This window comes from Hylaeus volcanicus, chromosome 6 (assembly GCF_026283585.1).
Source record: "Hylaeus volcanicus isolate JK05 chromosome 6, UHH_iyHylVolc1.0_haploid, whole genome shotgun sequence".
NCBI lineage: Eukaryota > Metazoa > Arthropoda > Insecta > Hymenoptera > Colletidae > Hylaeus > Hylaeus volcanicus.
In genome coordinates, this window is record NC_071981.1 from 16,697,809 (window position 1) to 16,719,523 (window position 21,715).

The 21,715-nt window shown below is 36.0% G+C and overlaps 4 protein-coding genes across 7 annotated transcripts; all 4 read right to left on the reverse strand.

Moving 5' to 3' along the window:
- Positions 1 to 142: 142 nt before the first annotated feature.
- LOC128878154 (intraflagellar transport protein 140 homolog) lies at positions 143 to 5,058 on the reverse strand. The gene is made up of 6 exons (XM_054126103.1): positions 4,579 to 5,058; positions 4,270 to 4,517; positions 3,887 to 4,205; positions 3,593 to 3,809; positions 551 to 3,521; positions 143 to 488 (listed from the first exon to the last, which is right to left on the reverse strand). Exons 1-6 carry the CDS (start codon positions 4,840 to 4,842, stop codon positions 173 to 175), a joined length of 4,335 nt encoding a protein of 1,444 aa, XP_053982078.1. The 5' UTR covers positions 4,843 to 5,058; the 3' UTR covers positions 143 to 172.
- A 148-nt stretch (positions 5,059 to 5,206) lies between these two features.
- LOC128878158 (hyaluronan mediated motility receptor-like) lies at positions 5,207 to 7,413 on the reverse strand. Of its 3 annotated transcripts, none has more exons than XM_054126115.1 (6): positions 7,098 to 7,413; positions 6,847 to 7,036; positions 6,636 to 6,768; positions 6,085 to 6,568; positions 5,798 to 6,010; positions 5,207 to 5,737 (listed from the first exon to the last, which is right to left on the reverse strand). In XM_054126115.1, exons 1-6 carry the CDS (start codon positions 7,386 to 7,388, stop codon positions 5,498 to 5,500), a joined length of 1,551 nt encoding a protein of 516 aa, XP_053982090.1. In that variant the 5' UTR covers positions 7,389 to 7,413; the 3' UTR covers positions 5,207 to 5,497. The 3 variants fall into 3 exon arrangements, with proteins under 3 accessions (XP_053982090.1, XP_053982088.1, XP_053982087.1); XM_054126113.1 differs by having other exon boundaries at positions 5,207 to 5,460; positions 5,549 to 5,737; positions 6,636 to 7,036; XM_054126112.1 differs by having other exon boundaries at positions 6,636 to 7,036.
- A 197-nt stretch (positions 7,414 to 7,610) lies between these two features.
- LOC128878160 (hexosaminidase D-like) lies at positions 7,611 to 10,926 on the reverse strand. Its single transcript, XM_054126118.1, has 9 exons — positions 10,632 to 10,926; positions 10,488 to 10,542; positions 9,831 to 10,046; positions 9,418 to 9,766; positions 9,271 to 9,345; positions 8,995 to 9,190; positions 8,662 to 8,937; positions 8,507 to 8,593; positions 7,611 to 8,440 (listed from the first exon to the last, which is right to left on the reverse strand). The coding sequence occupies exons 1-9, from the start codon at positions 10,658 to 10,660 to the stop codon at positions 8,266 to 8,268; spliced, it is 1,458 nt and encodes a 485-aa protein (XP_053982093.1). The 5' UTR covers positions 10,661 to 10,926; the 3' UTR covers positions 7,611 to 8,265.
- A 211-nt stretch (positions 10,927 to 11,137) lies between these two features.
- On the reverse strand, positions 11,138 to 16,909 carry LOC128878159 (ubiquitin carboxyl-terminal hydrolase 22). Of its 2 annotated transcripts, XM_054126117.1 has the most exons (7): positions 16,064 to 16,877; positions 15,580 to 15,996; positions 14,308 to 14,440; positions 14,023 to 14,238; positions 13,530 to 13,944; positions 12,887 to 13,453; positions 11,138 to 12,809 (listed from the first exon to the last, which is right to left on the reverse strand). In XM_054126117.1, exons 2-7 carry the CDS (start codon positions 15,697 to 15,699, stop codon positions 12,752 to 12,754), a joined length of 1,509 nt encoding a protein of 502 aa, XP_053982092.1. In that variant the 5' UTR covers positions 15,700 to 15,996; positions 16,064 to 16,877; the 3' UTR covers positions 11,138 to 12,751. The 2 variants fall into 2 exon arrangements, with proteins under 2 accessions (XP_053982092.1, XP_053982091.1); XM_054126116.1 differs by having other exon boundaries at positions 15,580 to 16,909.
- Positions 16,910 to 21,715: the final 4,806 nt, after the last annotated feature.

Sequence of the window (21,715 nt, forward strand, 5' to 3'; positions counted from 1 at the left end):
CATACTAAATGATCCATACTGTATTTTTTAAATTACAATATTATACAAATATTTTGAATTTAATCGAACAACACCGTGTGCTTAACGTCTATGATCACATTTCTGGACGGATTGTTAATTTGAGTTAAAACTAAATTTTGTGTGTGTATTTTTTACTTAATTCGCTTTTTATTTATTCGCCCAGGAGTTCTTCGATATCATCGTCTTCTCTGTCAGAACTCTCTTCTCGTTGGACTTTCATTTTATAACCGAGAGTTTCCAACACGCTCATGTTGTAATAGTAACTCAAATTAATCCCAGGTACTAAACGCTTTAATTCCTCTACTGCAGCATGCGCTTTATCAGTGTCGCCTATGTTAATATAATACTGTGTTATAGTCGCGAATAAATCACCACGGCGTACGGACTGTTCCAAATCAGGTCCTTGGGAATCGAGTAATTGACGGACCTGTTGCATCGCTGTTCCTACTTCACCTCTATCAAATAATCTGTAACAATATTTTGTAGGTTTTTATTACTGCGTACGATGTGCGTAAACATAGATACATACTTCTTGATATCTAGATAGCGTCTAATCGTTGCTATTCTATTGTTTACCAAATCAACGGCTCTTTTGTGAATATCAGGATCCCTTGGAGTGGTTACTTTTGCAAGACATCTACTGGCTTGATTTAGAGCATCGAGAGCCTTCTCATAATTCTGAAATTCGTCTATCTCCACCTGAGCGCAGGCAACATAGAAATTGGCCAAAAGATCCATCGCTTTTCCTTTAGAGTAAAAATTAATAATATTTTTCAGCACTTCTGGCTGATTTTGCCAATCCAGCGACTGTAGATAATTCCCAGCCATGATGTAAATTTCTCTCTGCCTAGAAACTTGAGCAAAGAAGCAGATCTTTTCTGTATCACCAGATTTTAGTAATGCTTTCATAGCTCTCAATTTATTTCCAGCTTGAGTGAATTTCTTTGTCGCCAAATGATAATTTCCTTGCTCAAAAGCAATTTCACCGATTCTTTCCAATATAGAGATACGAATCTTTTCGCGTTCCGGATCGTTATCAATCTTTTCCAGTGTCATCTTGTCTGCAAGATCTTCGATTAACTGAATATTGTGCTGTTGTATGAGTTCCAAAGCTTCCAAGTATTTTCTTCCTGTAGCGAGTAAATCTACAGCTTTTTCGATTTGATCATTCTGAACGAAATAGTCTGCACACTTCTCTATTAAAGCAGGATCAGAATCTGCATTAACATCCATAATAATCAGCTGCAAAGCACTATATTGCTGAGTTTTGAATGCAATGTCCAAAGCTTTGTGCAACAATCCAGCTTTATGATACAATAAAACTGCTTTATCTGGCTGGTCGTTTTCTTCAAAATATTTTGCAACATCTATTTGCGATTGCCTTGGTGCTAATACAGCCAAGGGCCATAATTCTTCATACATGTTGTGTTCTTTACACAATCTGATTGCATTTGTATAAGCTTTAGCAACAGTGTAAAAATGAATGGCCTGTGATACGATATTTTTCGATTCGTAATGTGCAGCTAGGTGATACGCAGAAGCAGCGTGATTTGTTCGAGACACCAGATCGCTAACTTCGTCTTCCTTGCCAAAATAACAAAGCAATCTTGTCATTGATAAAGTATTCTTAGCTTGTTCATATAAACGCAAGGCTCCCTCCATGTCTCCTGTTGATTCTATGTATTGTGCATGCCAATTTTTTATTTCTGGGTCTTCAGAATTGTTAAGATACGTCAACAATTCTCTAGGTCTTACGAGTAGCATCCTTGGTACCTCAAACCTGTGGCAATCTGCTTTGGTATACATCTCAATAGCCTCTGCTATTTTACCTTCCTGCTCAAGGGTTTTTGCGTAGTTATAGTAGCTTGTCTTTTCGCAAATTTTATTCTCATTAGATGCCAATTGTATGGCTTCCTTGAATTTATTGCGAGCTTCGAGAACTCTGCCCAATAGATCCAATCTTTTCGCTTCGCGGAAGAGGCGTTCAGCGTCATTGTATAAACCAAGTTCCACGGCTAGTACACCCACCTTAGCTTCCAGATTTAGACTATCATCTTGCATAGCTTCTCTGAGTGCTCTTGCTGCTTTAGCTTGCTTCATATGACCCAAACATAGAAGAGCCATATTCAACTGCTTTGTCTTCACACACATTCTTGCCAAACTCTTCCAAATCCCTTCATTTTTAATGGACTTTATAGCCTTAAAAGCCTCATCCATGTTAGCAACGCTGATATGAAAGCTAAAATCTAAGACAGCTTTCTTTGTGACTACATCGCATATACCTAGTTCCTCGAAATCCCTCATAAGTAACTTTTCTACTTTACTATTTCTATCTGCAGTCTTCTCAGAATTCAGAATAATGATATGCGGAGTCTCTACACCTAACACTCTACAATTTTCGTCTTTGATTGGTTTTATATCCTGCACGACTATTCCATGATCTGACGTAGCAAACATTGATACTAAAACTACAGTAGCATTCGAAACTGAAAAGTCATTCTCTTCTTTTTGTTTCGACAACTGCTTATAATCTCGTGTCTCCAATTTCTGAGCGCGACACACTAAAAGCCTAGGATCTTCGACATCCCAGCAGTGAGCAGTGACTAATCTTCCTTTACACTTTACGGTTAGACCGGTATTGTCTTCGTCAGTATCGTCGGATACTGCAAAATCAAATTCGAGTATTTGATCGCTTTCTATGTCCCAGATGTATAAAATTGAACTAGGCATCAAATTAGCCATAGCAACGGTAATGGATACACAACGACAATCCGCATTACATCTAGCTTCAATAATCTCAGCAAAATCGCTGATCGCTTCATAAGTCGCCATTGCTCTGGTGTGTAACTTAGCTTCTCGCTTACTCAAATCCCAAATTTTTAGTATACCATTCAGAGATGCAACCGTTAGAAACGGTCCAGTGAGATCCATTGTAATTGGTTCACCTTCCTCTGGCAGTGTAGGTAGAATCTGGATAATTGTACCTTCCACCGACCGCAATTGTATAACTACAGGCGTCAAAACTATTAGAGTGTGATCGTAAATTAATAGTTTTTCCGTATCGCAATTAAAACTGGTAATTATAGAACTGTTAATCGAATTTTCTTTATAAATTCTATAAACTACGATTTGTCTACTCGAGGACACGGCAACGTACTCTTTATTAACAGCAACGAGTTGTACTTGAATATCGGTTTTCAAAGTGTATGTTAGCTCTTCAATCTCTAATAAAATCTGAGTAGGACTGAGTTGACTGGCGCAAACCCCGTCATTGTATGCAGCACACATTGGTTGTTGATGTAATATAAATACATTTGTGATACAATTAACAGCAAGAAGTGGGTTTCTTAACAAGGTGGCACCCCATGTCAGTTGTTTCACTGTACCATGAATACTACAAGATTCTGGTATAGTTGGCCAGCCACTCTCATCGTTATCCATTTCAACTTTGCGTTTCCATAAGTAAATTGTTCCCAAATTTGTTCCAGCAGCCAAAGTACCTGTGAAATATTATCAATGTATTTGTATGTACAGATTCTGTTCTGCAAATGAAGTCAAGCATTAACAGTACCATTGCTTTTACAGAAAGATATGCTTGTGCAGATTTCTTGTGGTGTAGCAATACTTTCAGTTGATGAATCTGGTGGAGAAAGTACATAAGTATCACCAGTGTAAAGATCCCAGCAACGAATGCCTAATTCTCCCGTAAGAATTGCTAAAGTATTTCCGCTAGTCCAACACAATGTTGGACTAGTTCTCGATATATCGCATCTACTGCTAAGTTTCACCTAAACAGGAAAAATCAAAATTATATAAACTAGGATCGTTGTGTTTGGAAAACATGAAAAGAAAGATATTTAATCACTTTTGTTAATTCTGTGAGTCGTCCAGTAATAGGATCTGCTTGAAAATGTCCTATGTTCAAACCTTCTGTCATAATAATAATAGAATCTCTAGTCTGATGATGCAATAAAAATTGTAATGCAGCACCACTCATACTAAGTACTTCTGTACATTGTCCCTGATTATCAACAAAATATATCACACTGTTAGTAGTTCCTATATAAAAAGCATGATTATCTCTTTGAGGTGCAACAGTTGTTGGTGCAGCAGTTCTAGGTCGCCAAGAGCTAAACATATCTAATGCTCTTTCATCTCCTGCAACCGCTGCTCTTGCTAACCCACTGAAGTAATTAATATTATTTAATTATTTTCAATCAATTGAACACAGATATATTTCATACGCACCTTATATCAATTGTTGGTTTTGGTGGAATGGTTTTAAATATCATTTGCACAAAAGAATCTTTCAACTCATGATGAAATGTCATTAGTAATTGCCCTCTTGAATCAATTTTCCAACCAATTATCGACCCACTTGAGTCTGCAGATACCAATCTTCCACCATGTTGACTCCATTGTAGAATATTAATGGGATCACGATGTGGAGTAACTATTATATTGAATTCTGTACTTCCAGTATCACCTGGCCACACCTAAACAAATATTCACATAAATGTAGATGATTATGCTTTTAATTTCAGACAAATTATTTACCCGCAATTCTCCTGTTTCCCATCCTGCTGCAAGCCAACGTTTTTCTGGATGCCACCCAATAGCAGTGACCTGAGCAACCGAATGTCTTGGTGATTCCACATCCTGAATAGGCTCTCCTTGATCATCATAAATTGTCACGAAACCACCTTTATCCTGAGAATATGAGGCAATTGCTAACAATGGATAGTTAGCATGCCAAATCACGTGAGTACTGATAGAAGCTGTTTCTGGATTTTGTACACGCGCATCAAAATACAGTGACATTATTCTTCAATTGCTTTATTTTCACTGTTAACATTGAAACCCTCATGCAAGCAACTTACAAAATCTAATGTTTAACTTTATGATCTTAAATACGAGTTAAAAATAAGTTTTATCTATCCAAAAACTGTAAAATCATAAATTTAAATATCATTGAAAAATTCATTGTATCCTTTTATATATAAATTAATATGTCGATGTCTGTCAGGAATTTTTTTTAAAAGATGAACTGTTTCTCAAAAATTTGACAGTTCACAACTTAGTTGACATGTTCGTTGCCATGGCAATATGGCATCGAAAGATGGACGAAAAAAGCTGAGCCATCTAGCGACCAGGTAATTTAAATTCACAGTTGTAGTCACTAGATGGCAGTAGTATTCACTTTAAAAAGTAATTTTGTTTATATTCATTTTGTACTAAATTAGTAGATAAAAGAATTATTTAAATTCATCTATCGAGGAAGTTAAAGAAAGTAAAATCTCGTTAGTATACAGTTTATTAATAAAAAGATAATTTATACATTTATAACATTTATGTTTTAGAGTCTAGGATTCACTATTCTATTAACTTGAGTTACAATTTCTTCATGCTAAGTACTTGGTCTTCTAGTTCAGCAATCTTCTACAGTTTTCAAAAATGATCTCTTAATATTATAATCTTATATTAACTGTAGTCTTACATTTAAAGTAAAGTTTATATGGCACAGTACCCTAAGATGCTCCTGAGTCTGAGTTTTTGTTGTTGCTTCTGTTTCTGCCAACAATGTTTTGTACTGTTTTTCTAACAGTGTAACAATACTGACTACCTCACTTTGTTTCATTGTGTTTAGAGATGTACTCAATTCATTTTTTTGTTCTTGTAATTGTAATTGTAAGGCTTTTATTTCCAAATCCTTGTTCTATGAAATAACATATTAAGCAATATAATATTGTACTGATTAGAATTTTTATACGATTACCTTGATGACGTGCGTCATTCTTTTCTCATAATCGCTTTCAAGTTTCTCTTTAGACCTTTCAAGCTTTAAAACGACTTTCTTCAATGCAGAGACCTTGGACGTGAGATTTTGATTTTGTGTTTGCGTCTCGTAATCTATTTCTTTTCTCCATTTGTTAAGTTCTTCTTTCATCATCGCGTACTGCTCTACTAACGTTCTTTGTAATTTCTCCTCCTAAGAGATACAGCAATATTTAATAGCATGCTTAATGTAATTGCGGTATTAAGCACACATGTACACAATCGTACATCTTCAATCTTCTTCTCCAGTTTTATTTCTAAATCATGGATCTTGTTCGTCAACAATTCAATTTCTTCTTTTCGTCCTGCATCTTGTCGTGATAATTCCAAATCTTTCTTCTCAAGGAATTCCTGTTTCATATACAACTCTTTACACTTTTCCTTTGTAAACACATCAAACTGTTCACATATTGCCTTGACTTTGTCCATCCATTGTTTTTCTGTTTCTTTAAGTTGCTCATCCTTCAAAATAATTTTTATGTTTCTCATTTTACAAATAAAACTTTTCCTTCTTACCTTACCATGGATGATTTCCTCCAGCTTTTCAGCAATTACAGATACACTGTTATCCAATGCCTCATTTTTTAATTGAGCCCCTTCTAATTCATGTTTCAGTGCAGTAAACTGTTGTACAACTGTACAGTGATAGTCTTGTACAACTTCTTTATAGTTTTCTTTCAGAGAATTTTGTATCTTTTGCATCTCTAGCAGCCTTTAACAATTTTTAATCGTTTACACTTTCATTGCCTCTTTCAAATTATATTTAATGGTATACTAACTTAGCTTTTAAAGTAGTGACATCAGAAGTTAATTGATTAATACTTGCACACAAGCGATTATCCATATTATTACTACAATGTTTCGGATGTTCTAATAATCGATTCTTTAGATATTCATTTTGGGTCTGCAGCTCTGTAATAAGAGTACTCAGTGTATCGATACGCTGCTCATAAATTTTTGTTTGACTTTTTCTTATTGTATTCTGATTACGAAAACGAACAGTTGGTGAAGCGTTAGTTGCGTCCAAGCATTGGCTCGTACTCGTGACGTCCATCATGCGGTGCTTCATTAATGATCTACTTCGTTGGTGCTGGATACATTTTGCACTTGGTTTTAAACAGCTACGAAGAGGTCTCGCAACATAATCTGATAGATCGCTTACAGATGAACTAATACAAACCTGTATTACGTATTAATTAATTTAATATCACGATAGAGTTTGTAAATTCTAATATAGGTACCATATGATATGACTTAGGCAATGGAATTAGAAATCCACTAGGTGGAGGTCTGCTGAAAATTCCGTCGATACGACCCATCTTCAATTGCCTACATAATTCTAAGAGATATTCATTTCTGAGACGGCGTTGTGAGGTTGCAGCATTTAATTTATCAAGCCAAACTTTGCATAATTGAGCACTTTCTGCAGATGTCAACTCTAGTACGTAAGGTCTGGTACGTGCTAGAGTTTCCTTAAAGCATTCGTCCAACTTCAAAGCTTCTTGTTCATTATGTTCTCCAATTTTTTGCATGATCTTTATCCAACTGGTTTAGAAGAAAGTATTCTTTGAAATAAATTTAAAAAAGACATTTTTCCGGAAATGTTTACTTTTTAACAGTATCTTAGTTTTGTTTCTCGTTCAATAACGAAGATCACGCGATGGCCATGAATTATATTTAAAAAAAAAGGGGGTAGAAAACAAATGCATCAGAAATGGAATAATTTGAAAGAAAATCGTATTACTATTTATTTATTACTACAATTTTCGGATACGTTTCACCTACTTTAATCTTTGACTACATTTACAGATAGTACAATACGGTTCTTCGACTAGTACTCTTTGAAAACAATTATTAGATTACTTCATAAATTGACTAATAAAAAGACTTCATGAAATACATTGCGTAAAATCTTTATACAGCTAATTAGTATGATTTTCTCAAATTTTTCGAAAAGGTATTTGTGAAAGGAGTACAAAAAATATTTGCACATACTATGTGCACGATTAACGTAGATAGAAGCAAATACGATAAGCACAATAGTCAAGAAGTGTGATTATTGAGCTCAATTACGTTATAATGATCCTTTCATAGCCAGTATCACAGGACAGCTCGCAACATGACAAAGATCAGGTGACTAGGAAATAGTCATAAGTTCATTCGTTCACTCTTAAGCTAAGTAATAAAATAATCCTCCTTTCTTTTATAAAATTATATCCCGTGCGTATCATATAACATTATTTTTTTAAATCGATCTTTTCACTGCATCTACTTATAAGATAAAATTGTACAATACGCTAAATTTGTTTCGTACTTTGTTTATCAGCCTATCGTTTTGTATTCGTTACTTTTGTTGAAGTTGGTCATTGAGATCTAAAGCAGAAAGTCTGCAAAATACTTATTAAAACATTAAACTCGACTATTCAATTTAATTTGATTTTCTGCCGTCTGTTTCAATTCTACAAGTTTCCCTTTCATGGGTTGTATGTTTGTACCTATCCATTCGTCAATCATTGTTGGAAAGAAAATACTTTCCATTTGAAATCGCAAATATCCTTCCAAAGAAGATAATTCCAATAGTAACCTACAAAGATCATTCTCAATGATATATGATTTTTATTTTAATAATCATAGAAATAAATGAACATACTCTGTGAAAGCAGGTACTAAATTCTCTAACTGCATCGGATTTGTGTAATTATTCGTGACTTGCCATGGATTCATCCATGTTGATATTCTATAACAATTAGTACACATGTAATAATGAAAACAATATTCGAAAGGGATATTAAAATGTATACTTACTGTTCACTAGCAGTAATATTATGATATTTAGCTCTAAAATTTAAAAACCACTCTACACCCACTGCAACCTGCCAACCAGGAAAGAGTAAATTGCTGGGGATCGGTGCTGGTCTTGGTTGTGGTGTTATATGAAGTGGATGATCTATATACCCTAAACTCTTGGCCACTTGGTTGTGTATTTGTTCAGAATAACCATGGAGCCAGACTTTCAAGCATAACGCTAGTGACGGTATTGACGTAGGTAATAATTCGCATAGTGTCGCGTAATGGTCATACCTAAAATTAAAAGTCGATAAAACTATTTTATTAAATACAAATTTCAATAAAAATTACCTTGACCAACCAGTAAAAGCTGTTCCTCGAAATTCGTGAACTTTAGTCACATGTACACTTAATTCTTCTAACCATTTTTCATGATTACTGACATGATGCCTTACAACTGGTACATGTTGTGAAGATCCAGTAGCACCTTTAAATGCAGTAGCCGCCCAAATACGGGGAAAGACTGCGGTATACTTATCCCATAGTCCTAATGAACAATTTTAATACTATGTCATTTTCTAACATTTAGATATCAATATTTATTACAATTCCTCATAGAAACCTTACCATGAGGTATAGCAAAATTATCTCTAGGATTGTAGTGCCAAATCATAGGTTCTACATATTTTCCAATATAATGATCTGAAAATTATATGAAATACATTTATGCAACAACATATGACTTAGAATAGTATAAGTAAATGATCAAAATACCATTCAATATTTGTAAATCTATAGATCTTAACATATCATCCCATATGATAATCTTTAAGTAGGGATATGTTTCTTGTACATATTGTGCAATAGCCAAGATGTGTTCTAGGTATAGAGACTGCTTTCCATACTTGCTAGAAGCAGCACGTTTTGTACAAACAGAGCATAGACCTAAATGCCAGACTTCATCTGCACCTATATGCAAATATTGTATGTCTGGATGAAAACTAACTATTTGCCGTATCAAGGACTTTACCAAAGGCAATGTCCTGGGATTAGAGGGACAAATTGAGCTTGGAAAATGCTCTACTTCTCTCAATGATTTCCACTCATTATGTTTTAATACAAACTGTAATTGTTCTAATGTTAGTTAAAACTGTTTCAATTTATAGTTGCATTCTGGTTTTCTGTACCTCCATATGTCCGAATGTTTGGACCAAAGGAACAATTGCTAAACCACAGTCTCCTGCTAACTGTAAGATATGTCTAGCCTCCTGAGCTGTGTATCCACTGGTCACTTTGCTTAATCCATTGCTCCCTATATGAGAAAGTTCTCGATTGTATGGAAATGTGTCTTCCCATTCTAGGAGGAGACCAGTGGCACCCCATGTTCTCAGAAGAGGAAACAACTGCAATAAATTATGTATACTTAACGATTACATATCATTCTATGTTTTAATCCCTTAAGCACAACATTTTTGTACACTGCATTGATCCAACTTTTGAATGCATGGTTATAAGTAAACAATATAGTATCATATCCAAGGATTTGAAAAATGATAAAACGTGTAAGAATCACCTCGCAAGAGTATTAAGTACACCGAAAATTAGATACATGAAAGTTTAGGTACAGAAAAATTACGCCTTATTACGCGAGTGTTCTAAAACATAATCTACAAACGTCCTTCTTAGACAAATCACGAGACTATATCAATTAAATAAAAATCCAGATATTGATGTTATCTCACAAATAATGGAAAGAAGACATGTCATTATAATTCGATAACGCTGCTGTCAAATAAGAGATACAGTGTGTGTAAACAATGTGGTTGTTTATTTGGGCAACAGACCTTCTCGAAGTAACAAACTCGTGGCGGAGCACCCTTAAGATCTAAGTGGACTAGTCTGCAAAGAAAATATCATTTTTTTTGTGATGTGACATTCATTTGAACAACAGTTTTTCGGAAATTTACATCAATTAATCGGCCGTTTACCTGTGCAAGCCAAACGTCAAGCCGTCCATCTTTCCTCCATTACTACGACGTTAATTAAAGGGGATACAGTATAAAGATTGCTACAGCCACTTTACATATGAAAAATTACAATAAATATTTTTTTTTATTATTGCAACACTAAAACTATAATTATTCACACTATGAATTAATTCTATATTTAGGTTTCAACACACGGTCTATGATTTAAATTCGAACGCTGATACGAAAAATTTACTTAAAAATATCATCAATGAGGATAACTTGATAAAGAATTTACGATATTTTATGTATTTTGAAAAGTAAATATCAATCATTGCATTAGGTGTGATAAAAGATTATCTACCGTACATTAACATTATACATTTCCTTTTAATAAAGCACATAGGTGTACCACGTGTTTAGGATCATTAGGACAGTGTCAATAAAAGATGGTTCTTCCATGAAATATAACTTTATTTCTGTATACCTTTACTTCAGCCTTATATAAAATGTTACAACTGCAGGTGTAATATTTAATTTCCAGATGTAGTTTTATTGATCATGTCACAATACATTACGAGAATAGACGCACCATTGCAGTTGCAATGCGATCAGTAAATATGTCGAACGATGACAATGCTTACGACATCTATTTTTCTTATCTTTCTTCGTACAATATTCTTGTATGTACGTTGTTAAACCTATGTAGGTTACATATTTGTTTTTTGTTTTAAGAATTAGTTACATTTAGAAATCTCTTAGTGGAATTTTAACAATTTGACATAGGATCGTTTATTTTCGTTACGTACGAAGACGTACACGAAAAATGGTTTGTTAAACATTGATAGACACTATTCGTATTAGGCGTCTGCTGCGATTCACTTTCAGGTATCATTTAATATGAGAAAGATTATACGAAACTACGTGTTTAAGGGAAACGTGAACGCAAATTTTCTCAATGAACACAATATAGAATATATATATTCTGTTAAAAAATAGCGCACTATGATAATAACTATGGTAGGCACACAGTTAAGAAATAAAAGTGCAATCGAACGCTTGGCACTTTGTAGAATCCGCTGTACAGAAAATTAAGCAAAATTATCAAAAGCGATATGCTTGATTCTTTAACAGGAAACTACGTATCTTTCTTCCGTTCGTCCGTTTGAACATCGTTAACCTTTAAATTGTTACATTAAAAATAAAAATAAAAATAAAACGGGCAACCAGACAAAAAATTTGTCAAACAGTGACTCTTTTTATTATACAGTCATGCGACATAATTCGCCTTGTTCAGATAATGTCATTATCCCCTCTTGCTTTTGTTATAGGTTACTTCGTTTGTACAAAATTGATTCACCAAAGGATGGCTGACACGATGAATCGCGCGAAGAACATGTTTTAATTGAACGCGTACACAAGATCTAACATATTAATTCATTACTTGTAATACAATCTTAAGCCAACAAAAGAAAAGTTAAGAGTAAAAATCTGAGTCATGTGATCCATCCTTGGTGCCTCGTGTATACAAGTGTGAGGGCAGGAATATAACAATAGTCAGCGATATACAAAAATGCGATCGGTCGTTTAAAAAAATTGAGCTAATCTTACAACTACACTTACAATACTTTAGGATACGAACGGGGAAATCAATCGCCATGTGCGCTAGCCTAGATTTCGTCGAACGTAAAACACAATGGTGGAAAAAGTTTGAACATCACGACAAACATCTATGCTAACAGAGCGACATCCAATCAATTTCGACTATTTATAACAGTGATTAATTTCTAGTTTTATCTTTTCGCACGATCAAAGCGTAACAGTATAGTTATTCGTTAACTCACTCTTCTAATTTCGAAAGTATTTTCGTCCGTACCACTTTTTAAACCATATCGTTTCGGACGGGAGTTCGAAATTTCTTTTTTGAGGCCTTCATTTCATTGTTTTTCTATATATCTATTTTCTGTCGCACAGATCATGCATGTCCGACCGATAAGCAAATTTCTTTAAGTCGGATAAAATTTATGAGACAGTTTTCAATACGAAATTATCTGTTTTATATATCTCTTAAGATGCTAAAGAACTTAAGTCTACCGCCCATGATTCGTCGTGATAAATAAATTAATTACATGATCTAACGTTTACACCTTGTTGTTTCGACCGTACTCCAAAATTTGTTTATGATAAAAAAGAAGATACCTGAAAAGGAAACGTTATTTCACTGCATCCTTCGTAATAATACTAACTGCGCACTATAACCAGTGCCGCGGACTCACCCCTCGCTAGTTAAGACGTCTTTTAATCTTGCTCTTGTAATCAAATGATCGTCGCATTTAAACCATTGATCTCTTTGCTGCCGTATAAAGGCAGTGTAGTGTCCAGTTTCCAAAGAACCTTCATGATTTATTACCGCAAACAATGAATATCTATTATCACTGAATGCCATGTCCTCTCCATTCTTTGGTAGTCCATCCATCATCGCACTATTATTGTTACCGTTTCGTCTGTGCGACATGAAAGGTGTCATGTCTAATTGTTCTGGGAACGAGATGAACGTGGAAATCTTCTTGTCCTGAATGCTAGAGTGCTCGAATCGTTTCAAGTGAAAACTGGCCACGATAGGGAGCTGTTTCATCGTCAATTGCTTGGTGCTCTCTTGATAAGTTTGGCAATTGCTGCACTTTATTTTTGCGCTAGAACCCAAGTGTTCTGCACGCGTAAACCTTTCCAGACAATCTAATAATGAGGTTGGAGGACCAGAACTATCGGAACCTGATGCACTAGCAGCTGGTCCCAAATCCAACGATATATCCCAGAATGGGTCTATCGTGGTCGATACTCCGCTAAAAATTATTATGTAAATATAGGTTCGTTCGCGTTACGGTACATACTACGTTATGATATAGATTTGTGTCGTACTTGCACGCCTGACAAACCACATCGCTTTGAAGCCCGCCAGTAAAGATTTGATCGATGATACAATTACAATGATGTGGATTATCTTTTACTAAAATCGGCGCTGCTTCGCAATGCCTATGCAAAACGTCAAGTGTAGCTATAAAGAATTCATGGGCATCCTGCTGTTCATAACCTGCTAAATGCCTGGCATGCGTCCATATCAAATGAAGAAGCTTGTGAAGTGTCAATGGTGCTTTACTGCCAGAATAAAATTCCTGAAAAAGATGAGACACTTCGCACACCAGGCAACGAGTGGGTTGTGGGCAGTGGTGACGGTCAGCAAGGAAATAATCTCTTAATAGTGGCGTGTGTATGAGTGCTTGTACAATACAGTTCATGAAACATGTACTTCCGAGATTTATAAGTCCTCTTAGACCTAAAAATATTATAAAGTATAATTTTTAATTTATATTTAAATTCCTGATTTGCATGTAACATATGGTGTAAGTCTTACCTATGGTAGAATTTTCGACTACACGCCTTCTGCGTGGATGTTTCCTTAGTAAATCTGCCTCTATTTGCGTTGGTTCCCATGCTCGATAAAATTCTCCAAAACTCAGTGATTTTGCGGACTCGCTCCACTGAGCTTTAGCAACTGTCAATAATTCTCTATCGTATACATAATCGCCGCATTGGAAGCACAAAATATTTCCATAACAAAGGTCAACGGCTGGAACATGAAATTTATCTAAGAAATACGTTCTGCAAATACGTTATGCTGGTGACTACTTGTAATTACCTAAAAAATGCTTTTTTGTCTTCGCATGTTCCTGTATATGACCTTTTACATAGCAGCCAAAGAATATACAGTGAAGACAAGAATGAAGGCGGTCTTTGTAAGTTTTACATGTATGACATAAGCAGCTTACAGCCTGAAAAATATAGGAACCATTTATTTACTGTACTCCTTATAGAAGATAAAAGTATTATCATACAAGTAAACTGTTATATAGATTAGATAAAAGTATGCTTATGGAAAGGTATCATGTGTTGCTCAACATATGTATAAAATACGATACGAAGGTTTATTTAATGTAAATCATAATTGCGTTATATTATAAATGTTTGCGAATTTTCATCGATTGTAGTACCGTAACATAATGAGAGCAAAAAATCTATCAGAATATTGTACCGGCAGAGTAATCATGTACGGCCGCCATTTTTAAATCCGTTTTTACACACGAGACGTCCATAAAAAGAGGACTGAAAATTAAATGACATTATCTGTGTTGTATACAACGATTGTTGCAATTATGTGCGTAATTCATTGTATATACATCAAAGTATTGCTTTCGAGTCGAACAGGTTCGTGTTACAGTAACTTAAATCTAGCTTAGGAAATGAAAGAATGTTAATTAAAGGAATGAGAAAGAAACACAAAAATAGGTAGAAAAGAATCAAGAATAGATTATGGATCGATAATCGAGTTTGTGAAATATTCAACGGACTATTTAATATTCCCAAACAACGCAAATAAAGACTGACCATTAGAACCGACCGTTATGCTAATAGCAAAACAAAGAATTTTTTTAAAATGAACCTCATAATGAAAATCCAGGTTCATTAACAAATTAACAACCCCATCCTCGTAAAGCATGAATGAATCACGTAAAGAAAAAACAAAGCGGTCATAGAAGTTAGCACACTACTGTAAACAGTATGCGGGTGTTTACGGATCAGTTTGTCATTCTGATTAGGATATGCCCCGTGACTCAAGATCGCAAGTGAGACTAGAAAATGACAAAGAAAAGAAATGATCTCCGGGCGTCTGAGACTGCGAGAACGTCCTTGGTGTCGCGATTTCTCATTCTTATAAATTACTGTTTTTATCGTGTACCCGACGAACATGACCCCGTAACGAGACTACCAAATGGCAAGACGGAAAACAAGAAACAGGGATAGTACGACGTCGAGTACAACATAGAGAGAGAAAGAGAGCACAGGCGAAAGCGAGAGAAGAGACAAAGACAGAACCTTGACCACGGATCACGCAAGAAAAAGATAGTCGCACCTTTCTTACGCGTGCCTCGGTCGACGTGCTGGTCACGAAATAGGAGTGTATCACTTTGTACGGCTGGATACCCTTGGCTGCTTTGAAATTATTCAAGTGTATGCAGCCATGGTCGCTCATCTCAGGCTGGCGTGAGCGACGCTGCCCTGTCTCCTCCTCGGCCTGGCAATAGCCCTGAACGCACTTGGATGCTCGCCGGCCTTCTTTGACCACCCAACAGATAACCACGATGACCACAACGACGAACCGAGAGTTGACCACCGACGGCACGACGTAGAGAACGGGCCGTCAACGACGAGCACGAGCACTACGTGGAGCGGTCGGTTGACGGCGACGACGGAGGCTGCTCTGTGCAGGGCGTAGCACGCTGGCCTTGGCAGAAGCGCGCGTGTCGTTGACATGGAAAACCGCGTGAACCTTGGGAAAAAAAGCGCAAGGGTTGTCCGTGCAGTGTTGTAGCCAGTCGATCGCTGTCACACCGTACCGATCTGTCCCCGTTGCTTGGAGAGAGACAGACCAGAGAGGAGGAAGAGACGAGGCAGACGAATCGAAATAGAGGTGCGCGCGACCAAGCGGATGATCTTTCTTTAACACCCACGAGACAATGGGGAGGCCACCAATGCTCTCGGCGTCGACCTCTTCGAGGGAAAGCACCGCTTTCACTTCTCGTATCCACGTTTTCGACACCCGGGTGCTTACAGACACCAGCCGGTCACTGCAGGCGCCGCCGGTTAGAGCCAGCCCCTCTTTACCCCCACTACTAACGGTAGAACGTTCCCAGGCTCGACTCGTCCAAGGGCGACGATGGTTCTATCGACAATTCTGTTTCATTTCGTTTACTCCAATGTGCTCCAATGAGACATTGCGAAGACCATCACGCGTCGTTCGAATACGACGAATCGAGTATTATAGAAACTCGAAATAATTTTCACTAATATTCTCACCGCAAATACGCATAATTTGTTTCTTTTCATTGGCAAGTCACGTTTCTGATTCTCAAAATTGGAAACGAACGCGTGTCGAAAGAAAGGTTGTCTGCCAATCGTAAGTACCGTTATTTCGCGTATTACCTCGCGATTGGCTGTCAAATCATTTTTTTGTTCGAACGATATGATCGTAAAACATTCGCAGTTTTCAATAACTGTTCACGTCGCGTGAATTGCAACGTAAAAGACCGGTTTGTAAAGCTTTAGAACTGAATTTTACGAAATAAGCGAGAACGATGAGTGTATGGTATATCGTACGCTGGTTAATTGCCAGTAATATCTCAAATGATACGGTGCGACCGATCCGAGACTCTACAAACAAGAATTGGTGAACCTGAAACATTCGACAACGAACGTTCTATTATCTGTCAGGATTCGTAGAAATATTATTTTCGAAACTGCAACGCGCAGTCATACAGAAATAAAGAAACTACGTTAACGTTAAAAATACCTACAATACGCAACATGTATTTTAGGTTATAAAGAACTACGTACGGCACTGAATCCCCCCGCTTTCCTAACCCCTCTCACCTTAGAGTAACAGCTGCGCACGGTATGCATGCATCCCTTCGGAATCGTCTTCCTGGTAATTCGCAGCAGTGAAACCGCTAACTGATAATTCCTTCGTTGCGTGACCCATTGACTCTCAATGTTATTCTACAGCTTCTCGTCTATCAACAATAGCGCATCAATCAAATTATATTCTGATCAACGGTTCTGTCTCATAACCTCGACGATACGAATTAATATTGGTTTTTGTTATTACGAAGTCCGTAAATCTCGCATCTTGTGAAATTTATTAAAACAAAGTTGCATACGAGCATGGTAATATACAAAACCGTTCGAATAATTAAATATGGTGCAGAGCGTTATACGTCATGCTTTTGTTGGCTGTCATATATATTCGCAACTCATCCAAGCTTTTTGACAACGTCGAGTTGTGTTTTACCAATTGATGTCGTCAAATTCGAAAGATTCTTATGCTGCCATCTATTCCAATAATTTGGAAGTTTCTAATACATAGCATGTAATTACTGATAGAGTTCCGTATATAGTGTAGGTAAGTACTAGTGGCGCCATCGGTGGGAAAACGTCCAAGTTCGTAGTGAAAATAGTTCTCACTGCTGCTGCTAGTTGGCACCACTAACTAAAATTCCGATACATATTGCTCCGTTAAACAATTATTCGTAAAAATGAAAAATTTGACATATTAACGTATGAAATAATATGTTGTAGGATAGTATAGATCGTTGCAACATTCAGTAGCCAAAAGTCGAGATCGTAACATTTGTTTAATATTTAATATTTTAATATAATAACAATTAATTATCTAGTAACTCTAAAGCTTCTAATTCTAATTTCCTTCTTTATTACAAGATTTAATTCTTGTACATGATATACGTAGATCTGATGTTAAAGGACTGATTAAAAGGTGTTAATTATAAAGGTCGCCTTTATCAGTTACTGAATATGTTACAGTTAGAATTAAGCTGCTACTATTGCTATATGACGTACATATTTCGAGTTAAGGATTATGGTAGAACCAGACTCAACGACGACGTATAATGTTTTGTCTGACTGAGATAACAACCATTTGTTGATATTCGATCTGACCTACACATTAACGTTAACATCGAGGCGATAGAAAGATTAGATATCGTTGCAATAAAGTTAGATACTCCGGATTGTAGGTAAAGAAATGTTGGGGGTCCCATTGAGCGATTATGAACACTCCGGTGTGAGTTAGATCTTGTTAATTACGAATGTTGTATACGACTGGTTGAAAACAGCAAATCATTTTACTATTTGCCTAAACGGTTACCGTGGCACGAAAATTGCGAAGTCCGTAAAATTATCGACGATTTGTTAGCTAGAGAGATTATTAAAACATAAACAGATTTTAGTAGTCTAATTCTGTTGGTCAAGAAAAATGATAACACCTACAGACGGTGTGTAGATTATAATAAAATTACCTGTGTGTAGCTAAAATAAGATTACAGTGAGAGATAGCAATCTGCTACCGTTGATCGAAGATCGTATTGATCGGTTGGCTAATAATTCTTATTTCACAAGTTCAGATTTGAAAGATTTCGTCATACTTCCATTTTAGAAGATGTGGTAAATATTTTCTTTTGTCACGTCGGATGGACAGCTTGAACATTTAAAAATGCCGTTTTCGAATTCGCGATTTTATTAATTTAATATTTAGGACTTTGGTAAAAGTTCTAAAAAAATTTTCAGAATAACTTATAACTTCCGAACGATTAAATCGATTTTGGTCAATAATATACGTATTGTTGACATGATCGAGGTACGTGTATAAGAAAATTGGGGAAGTTATCTGATGATGAAAATACTAGAAAAACAATATTTTTTTAGATTACCTAAAATAGTTATATCATTCCTGCTGGGACAAATTGTTTCTTCTTATTCAGCTACGGTCTTTAGAAAGTGTATATTTCTTAAAGTCGAAATGCAGTACCTAGAATACAATATTAATAATAATGAAATCATGTCGAACGAGTCAAATATTAAAGCCAGACGAGAGTTTCCACTACTTAAAACTGCGAATCAAGTTCCAAATTTTGTTTAGTTTATCCAGCTACTTTAGAAAATTTGTACCTAATTTCTCCTTAATCGCAAAACCATCGCACGTTCTTATAAGAAAGGAAGTGTCCCCTAAAGTTTGAGACGCTACGCGACATGTTGATAAATCGAGCGATATTAGTCTTTTAAAACCAGACTTCAATCTCGGATTTACACAGTGACGATAGCTTACACGGATACGGTGCTATTTTTTACGAGCGATCAACAGACACAGAGAGCCGTTATCGCAATTGTTAATTAGAGATACTGGGAATAATTTGCGCATCAAATAGATTTATCCTCGGGGAATAAGTGTTACTTAAGTAACAGACCGTAATGCTGTAAAATTAGCATTGAGCAGAAAGGGTATTAATTCTCGCATTAATTGATGGTGTTTTAATTTTATAATGAAAAAAATCCACTAAAATCTCATTGTCGATGCAAGTTGAAAGTCAGCATAGGCGAATAATTCCATTCAAACAACTATCGACCTATGAGGTTGATTCATCAGAAATGACAAAAGAAGATTACAACATTTTATACAACGAGTTTTTATCAATTATCTCAAGCAATATTATACTTAGCGGAATTAACGGACCAAGAGAATAACGTTACAGATTTTTATTTCAAGGATTTGCAATTGGTTTTGCTACGCGTGCCACTCACGTTTAATTAAATTTTCGTGTAATTAAAGTAGCTGCATTTAATTATTGTATTAATATTTGAAGGGCATATAGTTTGAGTTAGAGCGTAAGATCAAGACGTGTCTTTTTGGTCGCTATCTTCAACTTTAAAATTTGGTCGTCAGTGCGGAGGTGCCAGTTTTTCAAATACTATAAGAAATTCTTACAAGTATGATAACCCTACAGGGTTTCTCAGATTACACGCTTCCATAGAAATCCACTTGTTGTAGGGGGCTGCCTTGGGTCACAGCACGTGTCTTGCAGACTTTAGCCTGACATTTCGTTGTGGCCAGGGGACGATCATCGACACGATGCCTCTTTCGTCATCATAGATTTATGACATCGTATAATTTACGACACCACAAAACTTACGTTCAATATCACATAGGTTGAATTTAGAAACGTACAATTGTTTCTACAATAACAAATTCTTAAAACGTATACATACGTTATTAAACGTTGTACATACATTTCTGTAAAAGAAGCAGTTTTTTTATTGTATTTAAAAAGAAACAAAAATTTAAATTTAGAAGGTCCTCCAAAAATATTTTTTTAATGAGGGGGTCCACCAAAAATAGATGAGGAGGGATGGAGGTGCGAGAATATGAGGTTTGAGAGACCCTGCCCCATCGAGCAGACAGCATTATGTTCGCGCAACATTTCGCAATCGAAAAATTGTGAAATCAGGCATCGGTGGGCCGCTTGTCGCGAAGCTTCGCTTCAAGGTTCTGCGTTTTCACGAGGGGGAAACGATCGTTAACGATCCCCGACCAGGCAGGAATACCGGCAGTGAATTGGTTAAAACGGTACGTCCCTGGGGAAGCAATTTCTTCATCTATCTACTTAAATTTCGATACTTCCCGATCCCGATTCGAATATAAACAAACATGAGCAGAAACGAAATAATTTTGTCATTTATCACATTTTACCCAGTAAAAGGCCATCAGAAAGCGTTATTAAATGTCCCTTTAACTAATATTACATATACATATAATAAGGTGAACACTCCATAAAAAATGGTAAAAATTTGTTAGCTTGGATTGTCATTTAAGACACGTCTACGCCATTCACCATGAAAGTGATGTAAGTCCATCTTCCTTTGTTTCGAGATATAAAAGGTTTCACGTTTCGATCAATGATGAATTGCGATCAATGTTTTTGATATACTGTTGATGCACAAACGGTGTGTGCAACGATACGTCCATTTTACGAGTCAGAAAAAATAACGCTGTTATATTATAAAATTCATAAAGAACATATAGAATTCATTTTCATAATGAGTGTTTTTCCTATTCTGTTTACCAACTGAACTTCAGCCAACAACAAACTTGTGAGAAAGTATTACCTGTTGACATAAACCTTTTTACAGGCAAAATAAACATACTTTAAGCATTTCTTGGACAAACTCCATTTAAAATAAAGTAGGCTCAACTATTGACTAATGTAATAGATAGCAACGTGATTTAAGGAAAAGTTCGTAAAGAGCAACTTAATTGAACTTATCAAAAGTTTACACAATATAATGAAGAATGACTAGTTGAATGATCTGATAAATTCTTTCAATAAGACGACGTATTTCCTTTATTGCAACATCTAAAAAATTGCAACAATAAGTATGATTTGACGGAAATGCACGATGTATGACTAATCAATGAATCATTATCTCGATATCGAAATCCGAACGATTATATTCATCAATAATAATGCACGTATAGAGGAATCTCCCCTTTTGTCCAAAATGTACCTACGCTGAAAATAGCACGTGCACGAGAGTGCACGATGATAACGCTTCGAAGAGGTTAAAACTCATTTATCTTGCCTGCACCCAATGACGCGGAGTGCGTCATTTTTCGAATCTAGCTTTACACTATTCCAAAACAA